The 16,730-nt window shown below is 36.3% G+C and overlaps 4 protein-coding genes and 1 non-coding gene across 18 annotated transcripts; 4 read left to right on the plus strand and 1 right to left on the minus strand.

Moving 5' to 3' along the window:
- The first annotated feature begins 464 nt into the window (after positions 1-464).
- Positions 465-3,822, plus strand: LOC111304699 (uncharacterized). Of its 7 annotated transcripts, none has more exons than XM_022901522.2 (8): positions 519-628; positions 1,290-1,625; positions 1,745-1,838; positions 2,235-2,356; positions 2,514-2,663; positions 3,235-3,333; positions 3,441-3,478; positions 3,587-3,822. In XM_022901522.2, the coding sequence occupies exons 2-8, from the start codon at positions 1,308-1,310 to the stop codon at positions 3,636-3,638; spliced, it is 873 nt and encodes a 290-aa protein (XP_022757257.2). In that variant the 5' UTR covers positions 519-628; positions 1,290-1,307; the 3' UTR covers positions 3,639-3,822. The 7 variants fall into 7 exon arrangements, with proteins under 7 accessions (XP_089606477.1, XP_022757257.2, XP_022757259.2 ...); XM_022901519.2 differs by lacking the exon at positions 519-628 and adding an exon at positions 699-853; XM_022901520.2 differs by lacking the exon at positions 519-628 and adding an exon at positions 905-1,039.
- A 7-nt stretch (positions 3,823-3,829) lies between these two features.
- LOC111304698 (NAD(P)-binding Rossmann-fold superfamily protein) lies at positions 3,830-7,019 on the plus strand. 2 transcript variants are annotated; one of them, XM_022901517.2, is made up of 6 exons: positions 3,830-4,704; positions 4,780-4,942; positions 5,034-5,221; positions 5,586-5,709; positions 6,158-6,288; positions 6,563-7,019. In XM_022901517.2, exons 1-6 carry the CDS (start codon positions 4,480-4,482, stop codon positions 6,692-6,694), a joined length of 963 nt encoding a protein of 320 aa, XP_022757252.2. In that variant the 5' UTR covers positions 3,830-4,479; the 3' UTR covers positions 6,695-7,019. The 2 variants fall into 2 exon arrangements, with proteins under 2 accessions (XP_022757252.2, XP_089606475.1); XM_089750349.1 differs by having other exon boundaries at positions 4,339-4,942.
- On the minus strand, positions 3,899-3,977 carry LOC149512755 (small nucleolar RNA Z199). Its single transcript, XR_016331780.1, has one exon. It is a non-coding gene; the product is annotated as a small nucleolar RNA Z199 (small nucleolar RNA).
- A 310-nt stretch (positions 7,020-7,329) lies between the features above and the next one.
- On the plus strand, positions 7,330-9,275 carry LOC111304700 (uncharacterized). Of its 2 annotated transcripts, none has more exons than XM_022901525.2 (3): positions 7,330-7,469; positions 7,606-7,824; positions 8,865-9,275. In XM_022901525.2, exons 2-3 carry the CDS (start codon positions 7,645-7,647, stop codon positions 8,937-8,939), a joined length of 255 nt encoding a protein of 84 aa, XP_022757260.2. In that variant the 5' UTR covers positions 7,330-7,469; positions 7,606-7,644; the 3' UTR covers positions 8,940-9,275. The 2 variants fall into 2 exon arrangements, with proteins under 2 accessions (XP_022757260.2, XP_022757261.2); XM_022901526.2 differs by having other exon boundaries at positions 7,359-7,469; positions 7,639-7,824; positions 8,865-9,072.
- Positions 9,276-10,213: 938 nt separating this feature from the next.
- NAD-ME2 (NAD-dependent malic enzyme 2) lies at positions 10,214-16,701 on the plus strand. Of its 6 annotated transcripts, none has more exons than XM_022901513.2 (19): positions 10,214-10,740; positions 11,039-11,135; positions 11,269-11,387; positions 11,465-11,632; positions 11,771-11,899; positions 12,317-12,377; positions 12,518-12,621; positions 12,702-12,785; positions 12,911-13,017; positions 13,138-13,237; positions 13,760-13,867; positions 14,053-14,118; positions 14,276-14,348; positions 14,442-14,528; positions 14,706-14,760; positions 14,846-14,917; positions 15,562-15,624; positions 16,026-16,140; positions 16,327-16,701. In XM_022901513.2, the coding sequence occupies exons 1-19, from the start codon at positions 10,609-10,611 to the stop codon at positions 16,396-16,398; spliced, it is 1,812 nt and encodes a 603-aa protein (XP_022757248.2). In that variant the 5' UTR covers positions 10,214-10,608; the 3' UTR covers positions 16,399-16,701. The 6 variants fall into 6 exon arrangements, with proteins under 6 accessions (XP_022757248.2, XP_089606469.1, XP_089606472.1 ...); XM_089750343.1 differs by having other exon boundaries at positions 16,026-16,179; positions 16,327-16,531; XM_089750346.1 differs by lacking the exon at positions 12,702-12,785.
- Positions 16,702-16,730: the final 29 nt, after the last annotated feature.

Below are 16,730 nucleotides of genomic sequence, written 5' to 3' on the forward strand. Positions count from 1 at the left end.
TGATGCTCACAAAATTTCACTTCCTTATTAATTTTGTATTATTTCTTTTTCCTTTCCTTGAATGCAATATGTTAAAATTATTTTATTTAGACAATATTTTACGTATTAATTTATAAGAATAAGATATCTTAACGGTTAATATTTGAATCCATAAAATCTTGAAGAAAATTGTACCTCCAAATATACACTTCTTTTGCTTTTTAATTAAAATTTTGTAAATATAATTCTTTTAGTTTTTAATTAAAATTTTGTAAATATAATTCTTTTAGTAAAAAAATAATAAATTAAAATCTTAAAACATCATCTCTCCGTGCATGAAAGATGTATATGATGTAAATCACTTGGACGCTCATCTCTCAAATATGTAAAATACTATTACAAAAAAATTAATAATTAAATAAAATAATTTATATTTTAATAATTGTAAAGTTCGTCACGTAAACGCCATTAATTTTCTATTTTTTATCTAAGTCATCGTTGTACATAAATTTTATTTTAGATTTCACATCATCTGGGATGGGACAGGAAGATGAGAACGAGATTTAGTTGGCGGGTCCGCTGCCGTCGACGGCGATCCACTTGGAAACAAAACCAATTCCACACACTATCAGCCACGTTGCAAAACAACGTATGACTAACCTCACCAAATCAAATCTCTATCTCATGCTATTTGAATGTTAGGTGCCGTTTGGGGCTATGTCGATGATCATCATCAAATCGCAAGACTGATAATTTTTTCCTTGTATTAACCCGCAAACAAAAATTTCATTTCAAAACCCTAACAATTCACGCCTTCATTCCCAAATTATATCTTTACGTTCAAGTTTGCAAAAGCATTTTCCTGGCTTCTTGGGTAATAACAACTCTCTCTCTCTATACCAGTTCTCGTTTCACTCCTTGCCCCTTTTTTTTTTAGTTTCTCGAAGTTATACCTGCCGTTTGGTTCCCAAGAAAATTTTTGGAAAAATAACTGCTAGCTAGTTTCAACCTAATAAATGCAAAGAATGTGAGCTTATTAGTAACACATGAAATTGGTGAGGTGATGAAATGCACATTTGTTGCTCTATTGAGAAAATATTAAGGGAGCTTTTGCTGTTAATCTTTGAAATTGGTTTTGATTTGTTTTCTCTTGGTCTTAAAGTAATATTATTGCATCGAACTGTTCTGAAATTTTCGTGTTATGGTAATTGTTGTTTACAAATCAATTGCGAGTCGCTCAACAACTGCTATTTGTGGTTCATTTGGAACATAGGCTTAGTGTTGACGTTTTGTGTTTTTTCTGTCATTAGTTTTGAGCACAGAAGAGAATGTTGATGGGTCAGACAGATGGTCTATCTGAAATTCGGTCGTCAAAGGATCAGCTACTTGCTGATCCTGAAGAACCGGGAGATGATTTCCAGTTAGATAGTTCTGAACAGATGTTGTACACTGCTTCCTTTGAAGAACTTGCAAGAAACAATCTTCGGTATGACACCATTATATGGGTTTCTATATCGTTGTTGTTGGTTTTGGCGTGGGGTGTTGGCATCATCATGTTGCTTTACCTGCCCATTAGAAGATACGTGCTTCAGAAGGATATTTCGTCACGCAAGCTGTATGTCACACCTAGTGAAATAGTTTACAAGGTATGGATATAATGCTTGCACACAGAGATATAGGGCCTGGACTTACATTAACTTTATGGTGGCTATCAATGAGAAAGAAGTTTACTTTGAGTTTAATCCTTTTCCTCCCTCTTATTAAGGTTTCAAGGCCTTCTTTCATACCCTTTTGGGGCATAATAACAATTGAGAAGCATGTTCCTCTTTCTGAGGTGATTGATATTATAATTGAACAAGGTACTACTTCTGGTCTTTCTAGATATTTCTTGTTTAATTGCTTTCCTTTCTCTATATGGTGGATAATTTTGTACGTGAGATTACTTGTATGTTATTGTTTGCTCAGCAAGGGTAAAAAGAAATGATGTGTATTTACTAGCCTCTTTTTCACTTACTATTTCTTAAGTGCTGATATGGAGCAACTGGTTTGATTAACCAACTTGACTGCCATTTTGTCTGTGATTCATTGAATATTCAAGCCTTTGGTCATTCTTTATGACATGGGTCTCTTTAGTGTTGTGATTAATGAATTGGTCTTATTTTGATTCATAATACTTTTTGTCTGCAATTGGGGCATTACACTTTCCACTACAGATGGTTCCTTCAGAAGAATAATATGTGTTGTGATTTTTACAGGTTGGTTGCAATCAATTTATGGTATCCATACCTTTAGAGTTGAAAGCATAGCCCATGGAAAAGCTGCACCTGTTGATGAACTACAGGTTCAAGGTGTTGCAAACCCTGCACTTCTGAGAAAGGTAATGGAATTGATTTCTTATGTTGTTATCTTTTTTCCTTAAGAATTTTCTTATAATGTTTGAAAAATTATGAACTATGGTTAAATGATTTACTTTCGTGTATATGAGGTTCCTCATGGAGAATGAAAATCATAACTGAATTTCACATTTCTTGCAGTTCATTGTAAGAGAAGCTGCAAAGGCTATACAGGATGTTGGTAAAAGTTGGAAACTTTCTACAGCCACTGGTGAAGTGGAAACTATTTCTCAAATGACATCATTGACAGAAGGGCAACCTATCCTAAGATCACCGGCCAAAAGTCGGAAGGTAATTTAACTGCTTGAACCTTCAAAATTTTGCAACCTAGTCACTGGTAAGTGTGAGAAATATCGGGTACTGTGCTTGGACAGGCCTACCATATGCCTTCCTTTTTACATCAGTTGGATTTATGATGCAGCACATTCCAATTTAGTTAGTTCACACTTACTGCAAAATTGAACCTGTAAATCTACAACTCTGCCATCAAGCATGTAAGTCATATGGGAATAGATTGATTTTAGATTTTCTTCTGATAAGAAAAAGGAGGGCATTAGCGGTTCATTATGGAAATATCATGAATTTTTGTTGAATTTAAGTATGAGTATTGAGTACAAAAGAAAATTATGTTCACATGTTGAACACTGGTTGCAAAACTATTGGAATTTTAAAGGTCTGGACATACTCTTTAAACAAGGCCTCTCAAGGACAAACACAAAGATGCTCGTAAAATATATTTTCTTGCATGAAAAATGAATCGCTTACTCTTAAGACCTTTCTACATGCTATCTTTATTAGTATTTCATAGCCCTTTTTTCCCATTGTCCATGCTATTCTAACTACCATTGCACATGTTGTTCAGATGATAGCTTCAGCACGTCATTCTTCTGTGGAGCGCAGAGCAGTTGTGTCTGGAGAGTTGTTTATGCAAAAACTTGATGAAGTCAATAAATCAGTAAAGGTTTGCACCATCTCATTTCTCTTTACTGCACTGATGAAAGAGTTGAAGGCATACCAGGATCTGCGAATAATTAGTTGACCCAAAAATGAATTGTTGTTGCATCTCAGGTTAATGGCTCTCAGCATTTCATCAATTTGGAATCGCTGTAGAACTTTATGCTCCATATTTGCCGTGTTTTGATGACTTATTGGTTAATTCTTTTTTTTTTTTTTAATGAATCCTCGTATTAATGCTTTATTGTCTGCTCGTTCAGAAAATTGAGTTACTCATCGAGAAGTCACAGGCTTCCTCAGAAATGTAATTGAGACGCCATGGTGCAGACAAGGGAGTAGAATTTCAATTTGAGTGAAATGCGGAGCTAACTTCATATCATCAAACTTTGAGAGAGACTTCTTTTCTTTCTGTAAACAGCAATATTATTCCCTTTTTTATTCTTCTTGGTGTTCCAGAAATATACTTTGCTGTTTATAGATGTTCATTAATTCAAAATCTTTTCGCACTTAAAAGGAAAAGGAAAAACAAATAGAAATCAAAATGGAAATTCTGTAGGGGAAAGACAAAGCGAATTCGTCAGAGACTTAAATACAAGTAATCACGAAATTAATCGATCATTTTGTTGCAGTTTTTCCCTCATCATTTGATCTCGATTGTCTCCCATCAGATTAAAAGAAAAATTGATGTGAAAAAGCTATCTCCTATTTGAGAAAGGGAGAGAGCAGACGAGAATCGAGACGAAGATACTATAGCGTCGGTGAGTTGGTCTGAGCTGGTATATATATAGAGCAACGGGTAGTTAAAAAACCCTAATTTGATTTTGATTTTTGATACGTAGAGGTAAGGCCTGTAACATTTAAAGGAAAAAAAAAGTGTTTTTTATTTTATTTATTTACAAGTCTTATCTGAGACTGATATATGATACCGCCTGATTGCGAATTTGAACTCACATGCAATCCAATAGCTATCCTACGATAGTGATCTAAAACTAAGAAGCTTCCTTCCTTTTGCTTCATTGAATCTCCACAAACCACAATACAACCAACGGGTACCAAACCTGACGAGCCTTCTTACCAAAAAGCCCAAGTCGCCAACAAAAATCTGAACTTTTAAGCTCTTTCGACCGAATCCAAATCGTCTAGGAGTGCGGAAATGAGCAAGAAGAAAGTGTTGGTAGTGGGAGGCACAGGCTACTTGGGGCAACATCTCTTGCAAGGATTGTCTGAGATCCAAGGAACTACCTCGTATGACGTGGCTTTCACCTACAACTCCTTTCCTCCACAGCCCTTGCTCGATGCCTTCCCCAGCTATCTCGCTTTTCACGTTGATTTGAAGACTGGACTCGGTTTCCATTCCATTTCACAACAATTTGGCCAGGTTAGTTCCCTCCCTTGCAATCCGTTTCATACCCGTAAATTCTTTCAACTAAGCTTGTGGTTTTTGGAATGGCAGCCTGATGTGGTGGTGAACTGCGCTGCTCTCTCGGTGCCCCGCGCTTGCGAGAAGGACCCTGACGCTGCTACATCCATCAATGTGCCTACTTCTCTTGTTAATTGGCTGTCAAGCTTTACCCAAAATGAAAATACTCTTCTTATTCATCTCTCAACGGATCAAGGTAATTGAAGTTTTTTATTTTTGTGAAATTATAATTGTCGGGTATGAGGTCTGAAATACAGTTGTCTTTTTGGATGTTGGTTTTACTATAGTGTATGAAGGGGTGAAATCTTTTTACAAGGAAGAAGATGAAGCTCTTCCTGTTAATTTTTATGGAAAATCAAAAGTTGCAGCTGAGCGGTTCATCTCTGAGAAGTGGGGAAATTTTGCTGTTTTGAGAAGTAGTATTATATTTGGGCCACAAACTGTCTCACCTGTTCCAAAATCTCTTCCAATTCAGGTGCGAACCTGAAGTCCATATTTTTATTTATTTCTTTTTCATTTTTTTTTGGCTAAAAGTATGATTTTTTTCATATTGGCCTTTTAATTTTCATATGCTGCAAATGAAAATGCCTGTAGGAAAATAGCTGGGCAATTTCCTATTCCGTTTTCCATCCAAGTAAATTTAGGGGTTAAGTGGACATTGTGTGGAATTAAAAACATCCATGTTGATTTATGTAACACTTGAGTTTATTTTGCTTCTTGTATGATAATAATTCATCTAAGCAGTGAAGCTCACAAAATGCACTAGTAGCATATTTTATAGGTTAGAATTCATGATTATTTCATTATTAACCTGTGATTTATAACCTAACTTGTTACAGTGGATTGATGGTGTTCTTTCCAAAGGAGATACAGTGGAGTTTTTTTATGATGAGTATCGCTGCCCAGTGTATGTAAAGGATGTTGTGACTATCATCCTGACTTTGATTGACAAGTGGTTATCAGGTATGAAATTATCTGTGCTTCTATAGATAATATTGACAATAGATTGAGATACACTCCGTCAGTCCTTCCATCTCACCTGTTCTAAAATTTTAGTTCCGAAGGAAGATTTTAATATGATAGCATCAGTGTGTCTCCGATATGGGATTGACATCCTGTAAAGCTATTATCTTCTATCCTATAGCACAAGGCGGACAGTTCACTCGGGAAAGAATGAAAAAGTGGCCCAGTCTGCAATCTTTTGTCTTCATTCTCTGAACTTTCTTATTCGCTATTGATTTGTTTTCTTTTGGTACATCTCTTGTGTATTTTCTCATTTTAACAGGGTTGGTCCCTCTTCTGAGTCCTTGTGGTGCTTTTACTTCTCCAAAGAAAATTACTTCTGGATTTCTTTTTTCTTGTTTATATCCTAACTGACTTAATGCTTATGATCTTATGTTGCTTATCCAAGAGGGTAAGAAAATGCAGTTGCTGCTAAATGTTGGTGGACCAGACAGGGTGTCCCGCGTTCAAATGGCTGAGGCTGTGGCACAAATTAGGGGACATGATTCCTCATTAATTAAACCAGTATCTGCATCATCTGTAAGTATAGCCATGGCAAAAATTCTTATCTTGGTGCTCTGAACTTAGTAGTTTGCTATAGTTTAATCCCTAATTTAAGGCCCCGTGATTCATCCTTCCTTCATGGCTATCTGATTCTGAAGAGGTTTTCCAGCGATCTACCAAAAGCATACAGCAACATGGTTCCAAAATTCTCACCAATTTTGCTACCTTTTGTTCTCTCTTGATTTATTCCTTTTTAATATAGATTGCTTTTGTGTGCCTGGTTGCCGTAACTGAAATGCTGGTTTCTCAGGTGGACCGTGGTGTCATGTCTCCTGCTGACATATCTATGGATATCGCCAAGCTGGTTCTGACGCTAAAAATTTCTCCTACTCCATTTAAAGAAGGTGTTAAATTGACACTTGCATCTGAAGCAAGTTCGTGATGTTAGCAAGATCCATTGCTGTCCGTTTTTGTGTGATGCCACTTGGGTACCTACAAAGAATATAAATTTGTGTTTGCTGGTATTTGATCGAAAAACATCCATATAGCTGTTGAGAGGGAAAAGAATAACCTGCTGTGCCTCTTCTAAGAAAATAATGAGTAAAAACTTGTATACAGAATGTCATTACCGGTAAAATAATCTCAGTTTAATAGATTTATTTTGTTGTAGATATTTGTATTGTCGGGGGCAACAATGTAATGTAATCTCAATTCGCAAATTATTTTGGATCCTTGATGATATTAATAAAGTTGCGTTTATGAGTGGAGCATGTAATTTTAGATATAATACAATAATACAATGTAAAAATGATAAAATAAAATATAAAATTAATATAATTTAAAATTTTAATAAAAGATTAAAAAAATATATTTTATATTTGATATATTAACATGAAAACTCAGATCACTCATATCGACCTATGATCTTCTTTAACTATCTTTTATGATTTGAGCTAAATTGGATTAGATTCCAGAATTGTGAAATCCAAGAACACCAAAGATGGCCTAAGAATTGTCGAGGAAAAGCAGGCCCTTTAAAAACTGGGCTTCGAGCCATGGGCTTCTACAATATAGTAAACACACAAAGAGTTCCTCGATTAACTATAATAATAACCACCAACAAGTGCCAAACCCTTCTCTTCCGCCACCGTCTCCATTTGCGAGCGCAGCGAGCAAGCCTCACCTGATCGTCGTTCTTGATCTGCTATTTCCCTAAGGTAACCCGATAACCAAACAATGCTTCTCCTTTTCGCATTTAATCCTAGCAACTAAATTTAATTCATAAAATCCAATTAGGTTTTACATTTTCAAATTCTCATCTGATCTTGTTTCTTTGGTGGTCATAATTGTAAGAGATTCAATTGATTGTTCGTTCGAGTAAATTAGGAAAAGATGGGAGGAGGAGGAGAGCATGGACATGGGCATGGAGCTGAGGATTTCAGGACGAGGGTGTGGAGCATGTCGGGAGGCCCATACTGCCGGCCCAAGCACTGGCGTCGCAATACTGCCATTGCCATGTTCGGCGTTTTCCTCATTTGCATCCCTATCGCCATGAAATCCGCCGAGCTCGAGGTTCCTAAACCCCTATTTTCTCGCTTTATTATTGTTTTAATTGCTATTTAGAACGCCATTTGGTCTAATTATATGAATTTTGAGTCTGGGTTTAATCCTATTGAAAATCTAAATTAAAATTTATTACAATTTGTTAGTTATAGTGGGTTCTTACCTTTCTAAGATATGTAGATCATTTGGAATTAGATAGAAGGGATTGGTAAGGTGAGACCTGAAACCGTGTGATTTTAGTTTGTGCTTGAAGAAATGCTGGTTGAAGCTTGAAATTTTAGATATACGCATAGAGTAGTAATTGTAAAAGATAGAAGTGGATGTGAAGGTCAAGTATGGTAATCCGTTTTGAACAGGCTCTCTACTTGATCATTCTGACATTTAGTTGAATGCTAGCGAGGTGTTTATCATTTTCCTTTGATTATTCTTGTTTGAATTCTATTCATTAAACAACTCTTGGTTTCATTATAAGTTTATCTTCCATCAATGCTGTGCGAAAATCTACTTTTTCTGGAAGATACTAGCTGCGCACTTATTCTTGATTGAATTGATTGAATTCCAATAGACCACATGTTTCCTGGTTTACATAATAATGTAAGATTGTATCTTCTTTCTTATCTGATAGACTAGAAGTTAAGTTCCTCAATGGCATTTCCTCTCTAATGTTGTACTTATACTGAAGGTCAACTATCTATATGCCTTCCAACATGGTCAGCTTTTCTTTCACAAAATGTTTCATTTTTTACTTCATCAGATCATTGAAATCAATGTCCACATTTTATTGCTTTATATTCACTTCTTATCTACTTAAGCGGCCCTAGTCTCAGCTGATCAAACTGACATATTGGATACAATTTGTTGCATTTCTACTTCCAAGTTACTCAATTGTGGGAACTGGATGTATATAGCCATGACTCATGAGCTGCTCCAAAACTTTGTGGTTAAATCTATTAATTTTTGGATGACTTCTTCAAAACTTGTACATCTTCATTTATCAGCTAGCTTATGTTACCATGATATTTTTAGCTAAAAGATTATTTTTCTTGCAGCAACGACCTCATCAGCCTGTTCGTCCAATTCCTTCACAGCTCTGGTGCAAGAACTTTGGAAACAAAGAGTATTAAGTCTGCGCAGGACTGTCGATGGAGTGCTGATGGCGGTTCAAACCATCCTATGGCTAGCAGTTTAGCGACCATGCAATTGTTCATTGCCATGGATTTGGTCAATAAGTTGCGACTCTTTGACTGGTTTTGCTTTCTATATGATCAATAAGTTGTGACTGTTGCTTTCACCGTCATCTTGACAAATCTTCAAACTTGCTTTATAAGTTCAATACTTTTGTCATGGGAGAGATAAATTGGGAGATATTTGTACGTCTTCATTGTTCCCTGGTGAGGAGTATATGATTGATGTTTGACAAGACTGTTTTACTAATACATGGAATTACCATATTCTCTAAAGCTGCAGTTACAGATAGATAAAGATTGGGGGGATAAAGTTTTTTCATCCAAATGGTAAGATGAAACAAAAGGATGGGTCACTTCGTTGTGGTAGTGAAGGTGGAGGTGGGCTAAAGTTTCTGACCCAAAGGTTCCCCACCGCACGCTCAAATTCTGTCTGGTTGGCACATGAGCCAACAGAAAATGAAAAGTGAACTCCTTTTCCATTTGCTGGCCAAAAAAAAAAAAGAAAAACTCGATTTTCCATTTGCCGCAGCTTGAAGTTGAAAGTTTTCTATAGAGCAGGCTAGAATGGGATAACTTTCTTGGATCATATCCATATATTTAAAGAATCAATTCCATTGACTGGAATTGGAATTGATCTGCTTGATTTGAACGAGATATAGAGCATAAATAAATATATACTTAATACTGAATTATTAGACTCTGATTCCAACCATATATTCCAGCATAATTGCATAGGATTCTTTTCTTTCTTTTATCTGCAGCTAGGAATAAGAACCAAAACAAAAAAAGAACCAAAAATGCATAAATGAAGAATGGTTCAAAGTGTCTGGTCAAGTGAGCATCAGATTGGTAAATACTAATTTCTTTGTATGGTCTCAAAAGATCCTCCAAGATGATTGATCTTCAGTTTTGTGAATTGTCCAATAATATCAGCTACCCAAAAAACAAAAAAAAAAAGAAACGGATGGGGCATACCATTAAGAAAGTAGCATTTTACGAGTAGCAAATCAAAATTGGTGGGCGCCCAAAGCCGATCTTCCACGTGGCAAATATCGAAAGGCTTTTCACGACTTCTGTCACTCCCAAAGGCCAAAGCCCAGTTGAATTAGTCAACCCTTTAGTTATAGCCAACAAAAAAGTGGTCCCACATCTCCCATGATTAACCCCAACGCTACCTTCCTAAATATGCTCTTGCTACCCGTGTCTTCCCCGGGCACTCCGCCCTCCGCTACATTCTTCAATCACCTCCAGCTAACGGCAGATCGAACCTAAAGCACATTCTTTCCTTGCCCGCACATTCGGGGCAGCTGCAAACACTCTCTTTCCAAAAAACTTAAACTATTTTCCACTTCCACACATACCCACACGACCTTCAGGCCAAAGAAAAGTTAAAAAAAAAAAATCTTCAGAAAATTTTTACGATATATTACACCAAACACGCGCTTAAAACCTAAACGACCGTTGCTTCTGTTTTTTGTTCCTAAAACATTGGCGGCGACATGTTTAGACAGGACAATCAGTAACAGAAAGCGGGTTTTGTTGACTTGTGTTCTTGTCTCCGATTTCTTTCAGTGGTGGCTTTGGATCTTGAACTCTAGGGCACGGAATGTGGAATCTGGCGCGATTTGCAGGGTCGAGACTGAGCCGATCAAGGCGGTTGTTCTCGACGGCGATACCTGGTCCTTGTATTGTTCACAAGCGTGGTGCTGATATTCTTCATGATCCGTGGTTCAATAAGGTTAGTTTAGTGATTTGATGATGATTAACTTATGTCGATTTACCAATTGGTTTTACTATAATCTCTGATGAACTTGTTGCACTTTGAAGTAATTTTTGTCTTTGAAAGTGAAATTTTTTTATGACTCAGAAATAGTTTACTGAGAATTGAAAGTTGGCTAATTTTTTTGGGTTTGTATTATTGAAATATTGTTGAACAATATGAGCTTGATTTTTTTTTTTTTAATGAAATTGGCTTTGATGCAATGGTTGACTTTTGTTTTCTTCTTGTTTCTTTTTTTTTTTTCCTTCAAGTGCAGGATACTGGGTTTCCTTTGACAGAAAGAGATCGACTCGGGCTCCGTGGTCTCCTTCCGCCACGTGTGATATCATTTGAGCAGCAATATGCTCGTTTCAGTAAGTTTTAAGCCTACCCTTCTGACATGTTTAATATTTTTCACAAGCTTGGATATAGCAGAGCTTTGGAAGTTTTGACATGAGTGAAAATTTTGAGGTAGTTAGCCTTTTAGACTCTGTTTTTAATTGGTAGTGGAATCATATCACTCGTTGGAGAAAAATACTAAGGGCCAACCAGATGGTGTTGTTGCATTAGCAAAATGGAGGATCTTAAATAGACTGCATGACAGGAATGAAACACTATATTACAGAGTAAGTTTGTTTTGTTTAAGTTTGTGGTTTTAAGTTCTTGTATCATTTAAAGTTTTCTGCTTTGCTTTTTGCTCCAGGTCCTTATTGACAACATCAAAGATTTTGCTCCTATAATTTACACCCCGACTGTGGGACTAGTATGCCAAAATTACTCTGGGCTGTTTAGACGCCCACGTGGAATGTATTTCAGTGCAAAGGATAAAGGAGAGATGATGTCTATGATATATAATTGGCCATCTGAAAAGGTAAGTTTTGTGGATCTTTAAGAGTGTCAGAGATTGTGTGCCATATGCCTTTTGTTCCTTTGCTCTCTAGGGAAGCAGGTTATCAATTATTGCTTTCTGCAGTTCTAAAGTTATGTTCAATTCCCCTTTGTCTCACAGGTTGATATGATAGTCCTGACTGATGGCAGTCGCATTCTTGGCCTTGGTGACCTTGGAGTTCAGGGTATTGGAATACCAATTGGAAAACTTGATATGTATGTTGCTGCTGCTGGTATCAACCCACAAAGGGTATGAACTACTCTTTTCTTTTCTTTTTCTTCCTCCTTCCTGTGTGTATATTTGATGCGTGTGCATGTCTGATATTTTTAACTTGGCTTATACATTCTTATTGGTACTTAACGCTTTTGAGGTGGACCATGTGTGTGTTTATCAGCCATTTGACAACCATTTTCATATCCAGGTTTGGTTGTTGACTGTATTTGACATATCTAACCATCAGCTATATTGCTCTTATATATGCATGTGCACTTATATTTGAGGCTAAGTGCACAACATATGTGAAATTGAAACTATTTGGTTTTTATCTTGCTTTGAAAGTTTGTTCTATGTTTTTATTTCATTTTCACATTCTCAAATTTTCTTGATATGGTGACTCTGGTCTTGTGTTATAACTTTCATCATTCAATCAATATCTGTCTCTGACAGATACTCCCAGTTATGCTAGATGTTGGTACTAACAATCAAAAGCTGCTTGAAGATCCGCTTTGTGAGTAAAATGTGTACTTAATTACTTTGCTTTTAAGAAGTTGTTACCTTAGCAGAGTGGACCATATGATATGCTTGTGTGACTTTGTTTTTTGACAGATTGTGAGGATATTTTACATTTTTTTTTTTTTGGCTTGACAGATTTAGGACTAAGACAACCTAGGTTAGAAGGAGAAGAATATCTATCAATTGTTGATGAGTTCATGGAAGCAGTTTTCACACGTTGGCCTAAGGCTATTGTACAGGTTTATTTCTTTCAGAAGTGAGACTTTTGTGTTATGCTTGGTTTATATCATGTTGTTTATTTGATGATTACATCATTCAGTTTGAGGATTTTCAAATGAAGTGGGCCTTTGAAACCCTGGAACGCTATCGGAAAAGGTTTAGCATGTTTAATGATGACATACAGGTCAGCAGTTGCTGCAGCAACTTGCTACTTTTACGGACTAGATTAGTATCTAGTTAAATGCAGATTGTTGTGGCCACTATGGATGCCACCATTATTAGAAAGTTGTGCTTACTTAATGCTCTTAGGGAACTGCTGGAGTTGCACTTGCTGGATTGTTAGGAACTGTGAGAGCACAAGGTCGATCATTGGCTGACTTTCCTAACCAAAAGATAGTTGTGGTGGGAGCTGGGAGGTACTTGACTAACTTATTGATAAGGGTTTGGCTTTCAGTCCTTCACCATAATGTTTCTGCTGTTTCTTTGTGCCCATTCCCTCGTAGCTTTATATCTCATATCGTCTGTCTGTCTTCCAGTGCGGGGCTTGGTGTTCTTAGCATGGCTGTGCAAGCTGTTGCGAAGATGACTGGAAAAGGCAAAACAGCTGCACAGAATTTTTTCCTACTTGATAAAGATGTATGGTTTTATACTTCCTCTCTAGTACTCTCCATTCTATTTGCGCAAAGCTTTTCTGTTCTTTTAGATACGTAATATGTCCTTTCTCTTGTGTAATAAAGATGAGGCTTGCATGAACAGAAAAATGATCTAAAGGTTTGTTACATGAGTCTGTTTTCTATGCACCACCAGTGAAGTTTTAAACTTCACAAGCGGGTTTAAGAGAATGACAAGTGTTCTTTTTCTTGTTAAATTGATTTTTAAATCATTCTTAATATACCTTATAAGGGTATGTTTCACTCTAGTAATCCCGCTGGTGGAGTTTAAAAACTCCAATGGCGGTGGAAAAGATAATTTTCCTTTTTATATTATCTACTTCATTCATAGTTTTTTTATTTAATTTCTTATTTCTTATTAGAAGGTAATTATGGTTTGACTCTGGGAATATAAATGCTCTGATTTTAGCTGTATGTCTATAATTTTTATTTCATCCTCCACATGGTTGGTAAATACTTACTTTTCTTTTGTTTGTTGTTGGTTTAGGGTCTCATCACTAAGGAGAGGAAGAGTCTTGATCCAGCAGCAGCACCATTTGCTAAAGATCCAGGACAGATAGTGGGACTTAGAGAGGGGGCTTCTCTTCTTGAAGTGGTAAGTTCAATGTGAGTGCTTGAGGCAGCATGCATAAGTGCCAGGCTGGTGTTATATAAAATTGTGTACGAAGAAGAAAGGCAGTCAGTGCAGAATTTGCAGTCTTATAAGTGTAGTCTTCTTCAAGTTATAGATGGTCTTTACATATATAGGAACCTAATTGCTGTTGACCAAATTTTATTTAGGTTAAAAAGGTCAAGCCTGATGTGCTTCTTGGTCTGTCTGGAGTTGGTGGTGTGTTCAATGAAGAGGTAGAAATTCATACTTTTCTATATATCTCTATTATATGTACTGTTGATAACTTTATTTTGTTGTTCATGGGATTTTATGCTTATTTTCTAGTTCTAATTACTGCTTTGCATTTTGCATTGTGTTGAGTTCCTTACTACTATGTTGGCACAAAAACAGGTGCTCAAGGCCTTGCGTGAATCTGATTCAAGCAAACCTGCTATTTTTGCAATGTCGAATCCTACCATGAACGGTTTGTTTTTTATCTGCTCTATCATGCATTTGGATTTTCCTTATGAAACTAGATATTTTGTCTTGACATTTTGTTTGCATTCCCATTTGACAGCTGAATGCACTGCAGCTGATGCTTTTAAGCATGCTGGAGAAAACATAGTCTTTGCCAGTGGAAGCCCTTTTGAAAATGTCCTTCTTGGTATCTGCCATACTAGTTGAAGTTCATCTTGTTTGAAAGATTTTGCATCATCTATTTACAAGCATTTGGTGCTTCTTTCCTTAATAAGAGAGCTGTTGCTGGCTATGTTATTGCACATGAATCTGGTTTTTTCAATTGTGGTTATTACATCTTAATTAATCATTTACTTGCTGACAGGTAATGGAAAAATGGGCTATGTAAATCAAGCAAATAATATGTACCTGTTCCCAGGGTAGGTGTTATTTCTGGTTCATAGTTGTTTTCTTAACCATACTTAGATCTTAACTTTGGTGTAAATATTGTTGTTCTTGATCCAGGATTGGTTTAGGAGCTTTGCTCTCAGGTGCTCGTTTTATAACTGATGGAATGTTGCAGGCTGCTGCTGAATGGTATGAATATGATTAATATTATATAGTTGCTTCTGTTCTTGTTCTCTCTTTCTCTCTTTTGATAATGCTTGAGGTCCAGAATTCACCATGAAGAATGCGTTAAACTCTCCTATTTACAATTTGTAATATCAAGTTGGCTGTTATAGAACTTTTGCAGAATTCTGATTCTAGTTGATAAACATAATGCTGACTGCATGGGACTTCAGTTTTTCAGTGATGCAAAATTAAGGCCCAAAAAAGGATAATATGTTGGTGTAGGCTTGTGTCTCCCCATGTTATTGGGCATTCTTCTGGTTTCTGTTTCATAAACTCTGTTAGACATTGGTTACAATAACCTTTTTGCACTTCATGTGATCATGCACACAATGGGTCCTATATGTATTAGACTGCATGACCTAATTTTTGTGGCGCTTCTGACTTAATAAATAAAGCTTTATTTGTGAACTGCACCAATGTATGATCTTAATTTGTACAATGGTAATTGATTAAATCAGTCTACTAACAGTTCTGCTTGTGTTGACCCCAAAAAAAACAAAAGAAAGTCAGCTCTGCATTTGCATATATTTATGAAAATGATCTTTTTTACTATGATTAAAACATTCCGTCTTATTCTGGAAGTTGTGAATGTGATGCTATGCTTGCAGCCTTGCATCTTATATGACTGACGAAGAAATCCAAAAGGGCATCCTGTATCCTTCTATCAATAGGTAATATTCCCTGCTTTCACTGGTGACTTTTCCTTCTTGTTCAGTTCAAGCTGGTGAAAATTATTTATCTGTGAACTCAAGATTTCAATGGACACCCAGTTTTTAAATGCTTAAATTTTTATTATTTAGCATGGTGTAGGTATACTATCAATAGATCCTTTGCCTGTCACAATGACCTAGATTTAGTTTACTTAAAAGAGTAGACAGGCGTTTATCTTACTGGTCTACATAGGTTGGTCTTTATCCAATTATATTGCTTGTAATAAACACTCTTGACCATTGGAGATCATTGGGAGGATCGATGCATGGTTTTGGGGACCCAGTTTTAAAAATATTCCATCACTCTTTCTTTCCAATGCTTTGCTCGTCCCTTAAGTTCATTCTGCTTGTGGACCATGCAGCATTCGACATATCACAGCTGAGGTTGGAGCATCTGTTCTACGAGCTGCTGTCGCAGAGGAATTGGCAGAAGGGCATGGAGACGTTGGTCCCAAAGAACTGGCGCACATGTCAAAGGTATGCAACTTCTTTCACCTTACTTCTTTTATCCCTCTGGTAATCTTCTACCACCTTTTCCTGGTAAAATATTCACTGGACTTGCACACTGATTTCAAAACAAAGGAATGTCTAAATCTAATCTGCTCGCTGTGTCCCTTAGAAATGGGTTCTTATTTTATTTTGCTTTTCACTTGATGGGTGCAGGAGGAGACGGTGGGATACGTATCTAGAAACATGTGGTTCCCTATTTACAGCCCTCTTGTTCATGAGAAGTAGGCACTCATTTTTTTTTTTCACAATTTGGAATCGAAGGCTATGTCTATGTGGATTGCGGCACCAAGTTCAGCAGCAGCCTACGGGAAACAAAGCCTGTTCACTTTGTTCTTTTAGTCTTAAAATTAACTTTTTACCATTTTATCTTTTAAAAAAATTTTCACATTATTTATTAAAAGTTCAAAACCATTAAAACCTTCATTTTATGCTAATTATTATCTATAATTTTTCTTTTCTTTTTTGGATAATTGAAATTGTTAAGACATTCAATTCTAATATCTGAAACTAAGTTTATGTTTGGACGGATCCAGAGGCAAATAAAAAAAAATTATTAA

Source organism: Durio zibethinus, chromosome 21, assembly GCF_047325235.1.
Source record: "Durio zibethinus cultivar Kanyao isolate XHJ-2024 chromosome 21, ASM4732523v1, whole genome shotgun sequence".
Classification (NCBI taxonomy): domain Eukaryota; kingdom Viridiplantae; phylum Streptophyta; class Magnoliopsida; order Malvales; family Malvaceae; genus Durio; species Durio zibethinus.

Bases quoted from the DNA above. Each gene is read 5' to 3' on its own strand.
- LOC111304698 (XM_089750349.1), top strand. From the start codon at position 4,480: ATGAGCAAGAAGAAAGTGTTGGTAGTGGGAGGCACAGGCTACTTGGGG. The intron at 5,222-5,585 runs GTGCGAACCTGA...AACTTGTTACAG, and splicing joins CAAAATCTCTTCCAATTCAG to TGGATTGATGGTGTTCTTTC. The intron at 6,289-6,562 runs GTAAGTATAGCC...CTGGTTTCTCAG, and splicing joins AACCAGTATCTGCATCATCT to GTGGACCGTGGTGTCATGTC.
- LOC111304699 (XM_022901522.2), top strand. From the start codon at position 1,308: ATGTTGATGGGTCAGACAGATGGTCTATCTGAAATTCGGTCGTCAAAG. The intron at 1,839-2,234 runs GTACTACTTCTG...TGATTTTTACAG, and splicing joins TGATATTATAATTGAACAAG to GTTGGTTGCAATCAATTTAT. The intron at 2,357-2,513 runs GTAATGGAATTG...CATTTCTTGCAG, and splicing joins ACCCTGCACTTCTGAGAAAG to TTCATTGTAAGAGAAGCTGC.
- NAD-ME2 (XM_089750343.1), top strand. From the start codon at position 10,609: ATGTGGAATCTGGCGCGATTTGCAGGGTCGAGACTGAGCCGATCAAGG. The intron at 11,388-11,464 runs GTAAGTTTGTTT...TTTTTGCTCCAG, and splicing joins ATGAAACACTATATTACAGA to GTCCTTATTGACAACATCAA. The intron at 13,238-13,759 runs GTATGGTTTTAT...TTGTTGGTTTAG, and splicing joins TTTTCCTACTTGATAAAGAT to GGTCTCATCACTAAGGAGAG.
- LOC111304700 (XM_022901525.2), top strand. From the start codon at position 7,645: ATGGGAGGAGGAGGAGAGCATGGACATGGGCATGGAGCTGAGGATTTC. The intron at 7,825-8,864 runs GTTCCTAAACCC...TTTTTCTTGCAG, and splicing joins TGAAATCCGCCGAGCTCGAG to CAACGACCTCATCAGCCTGT.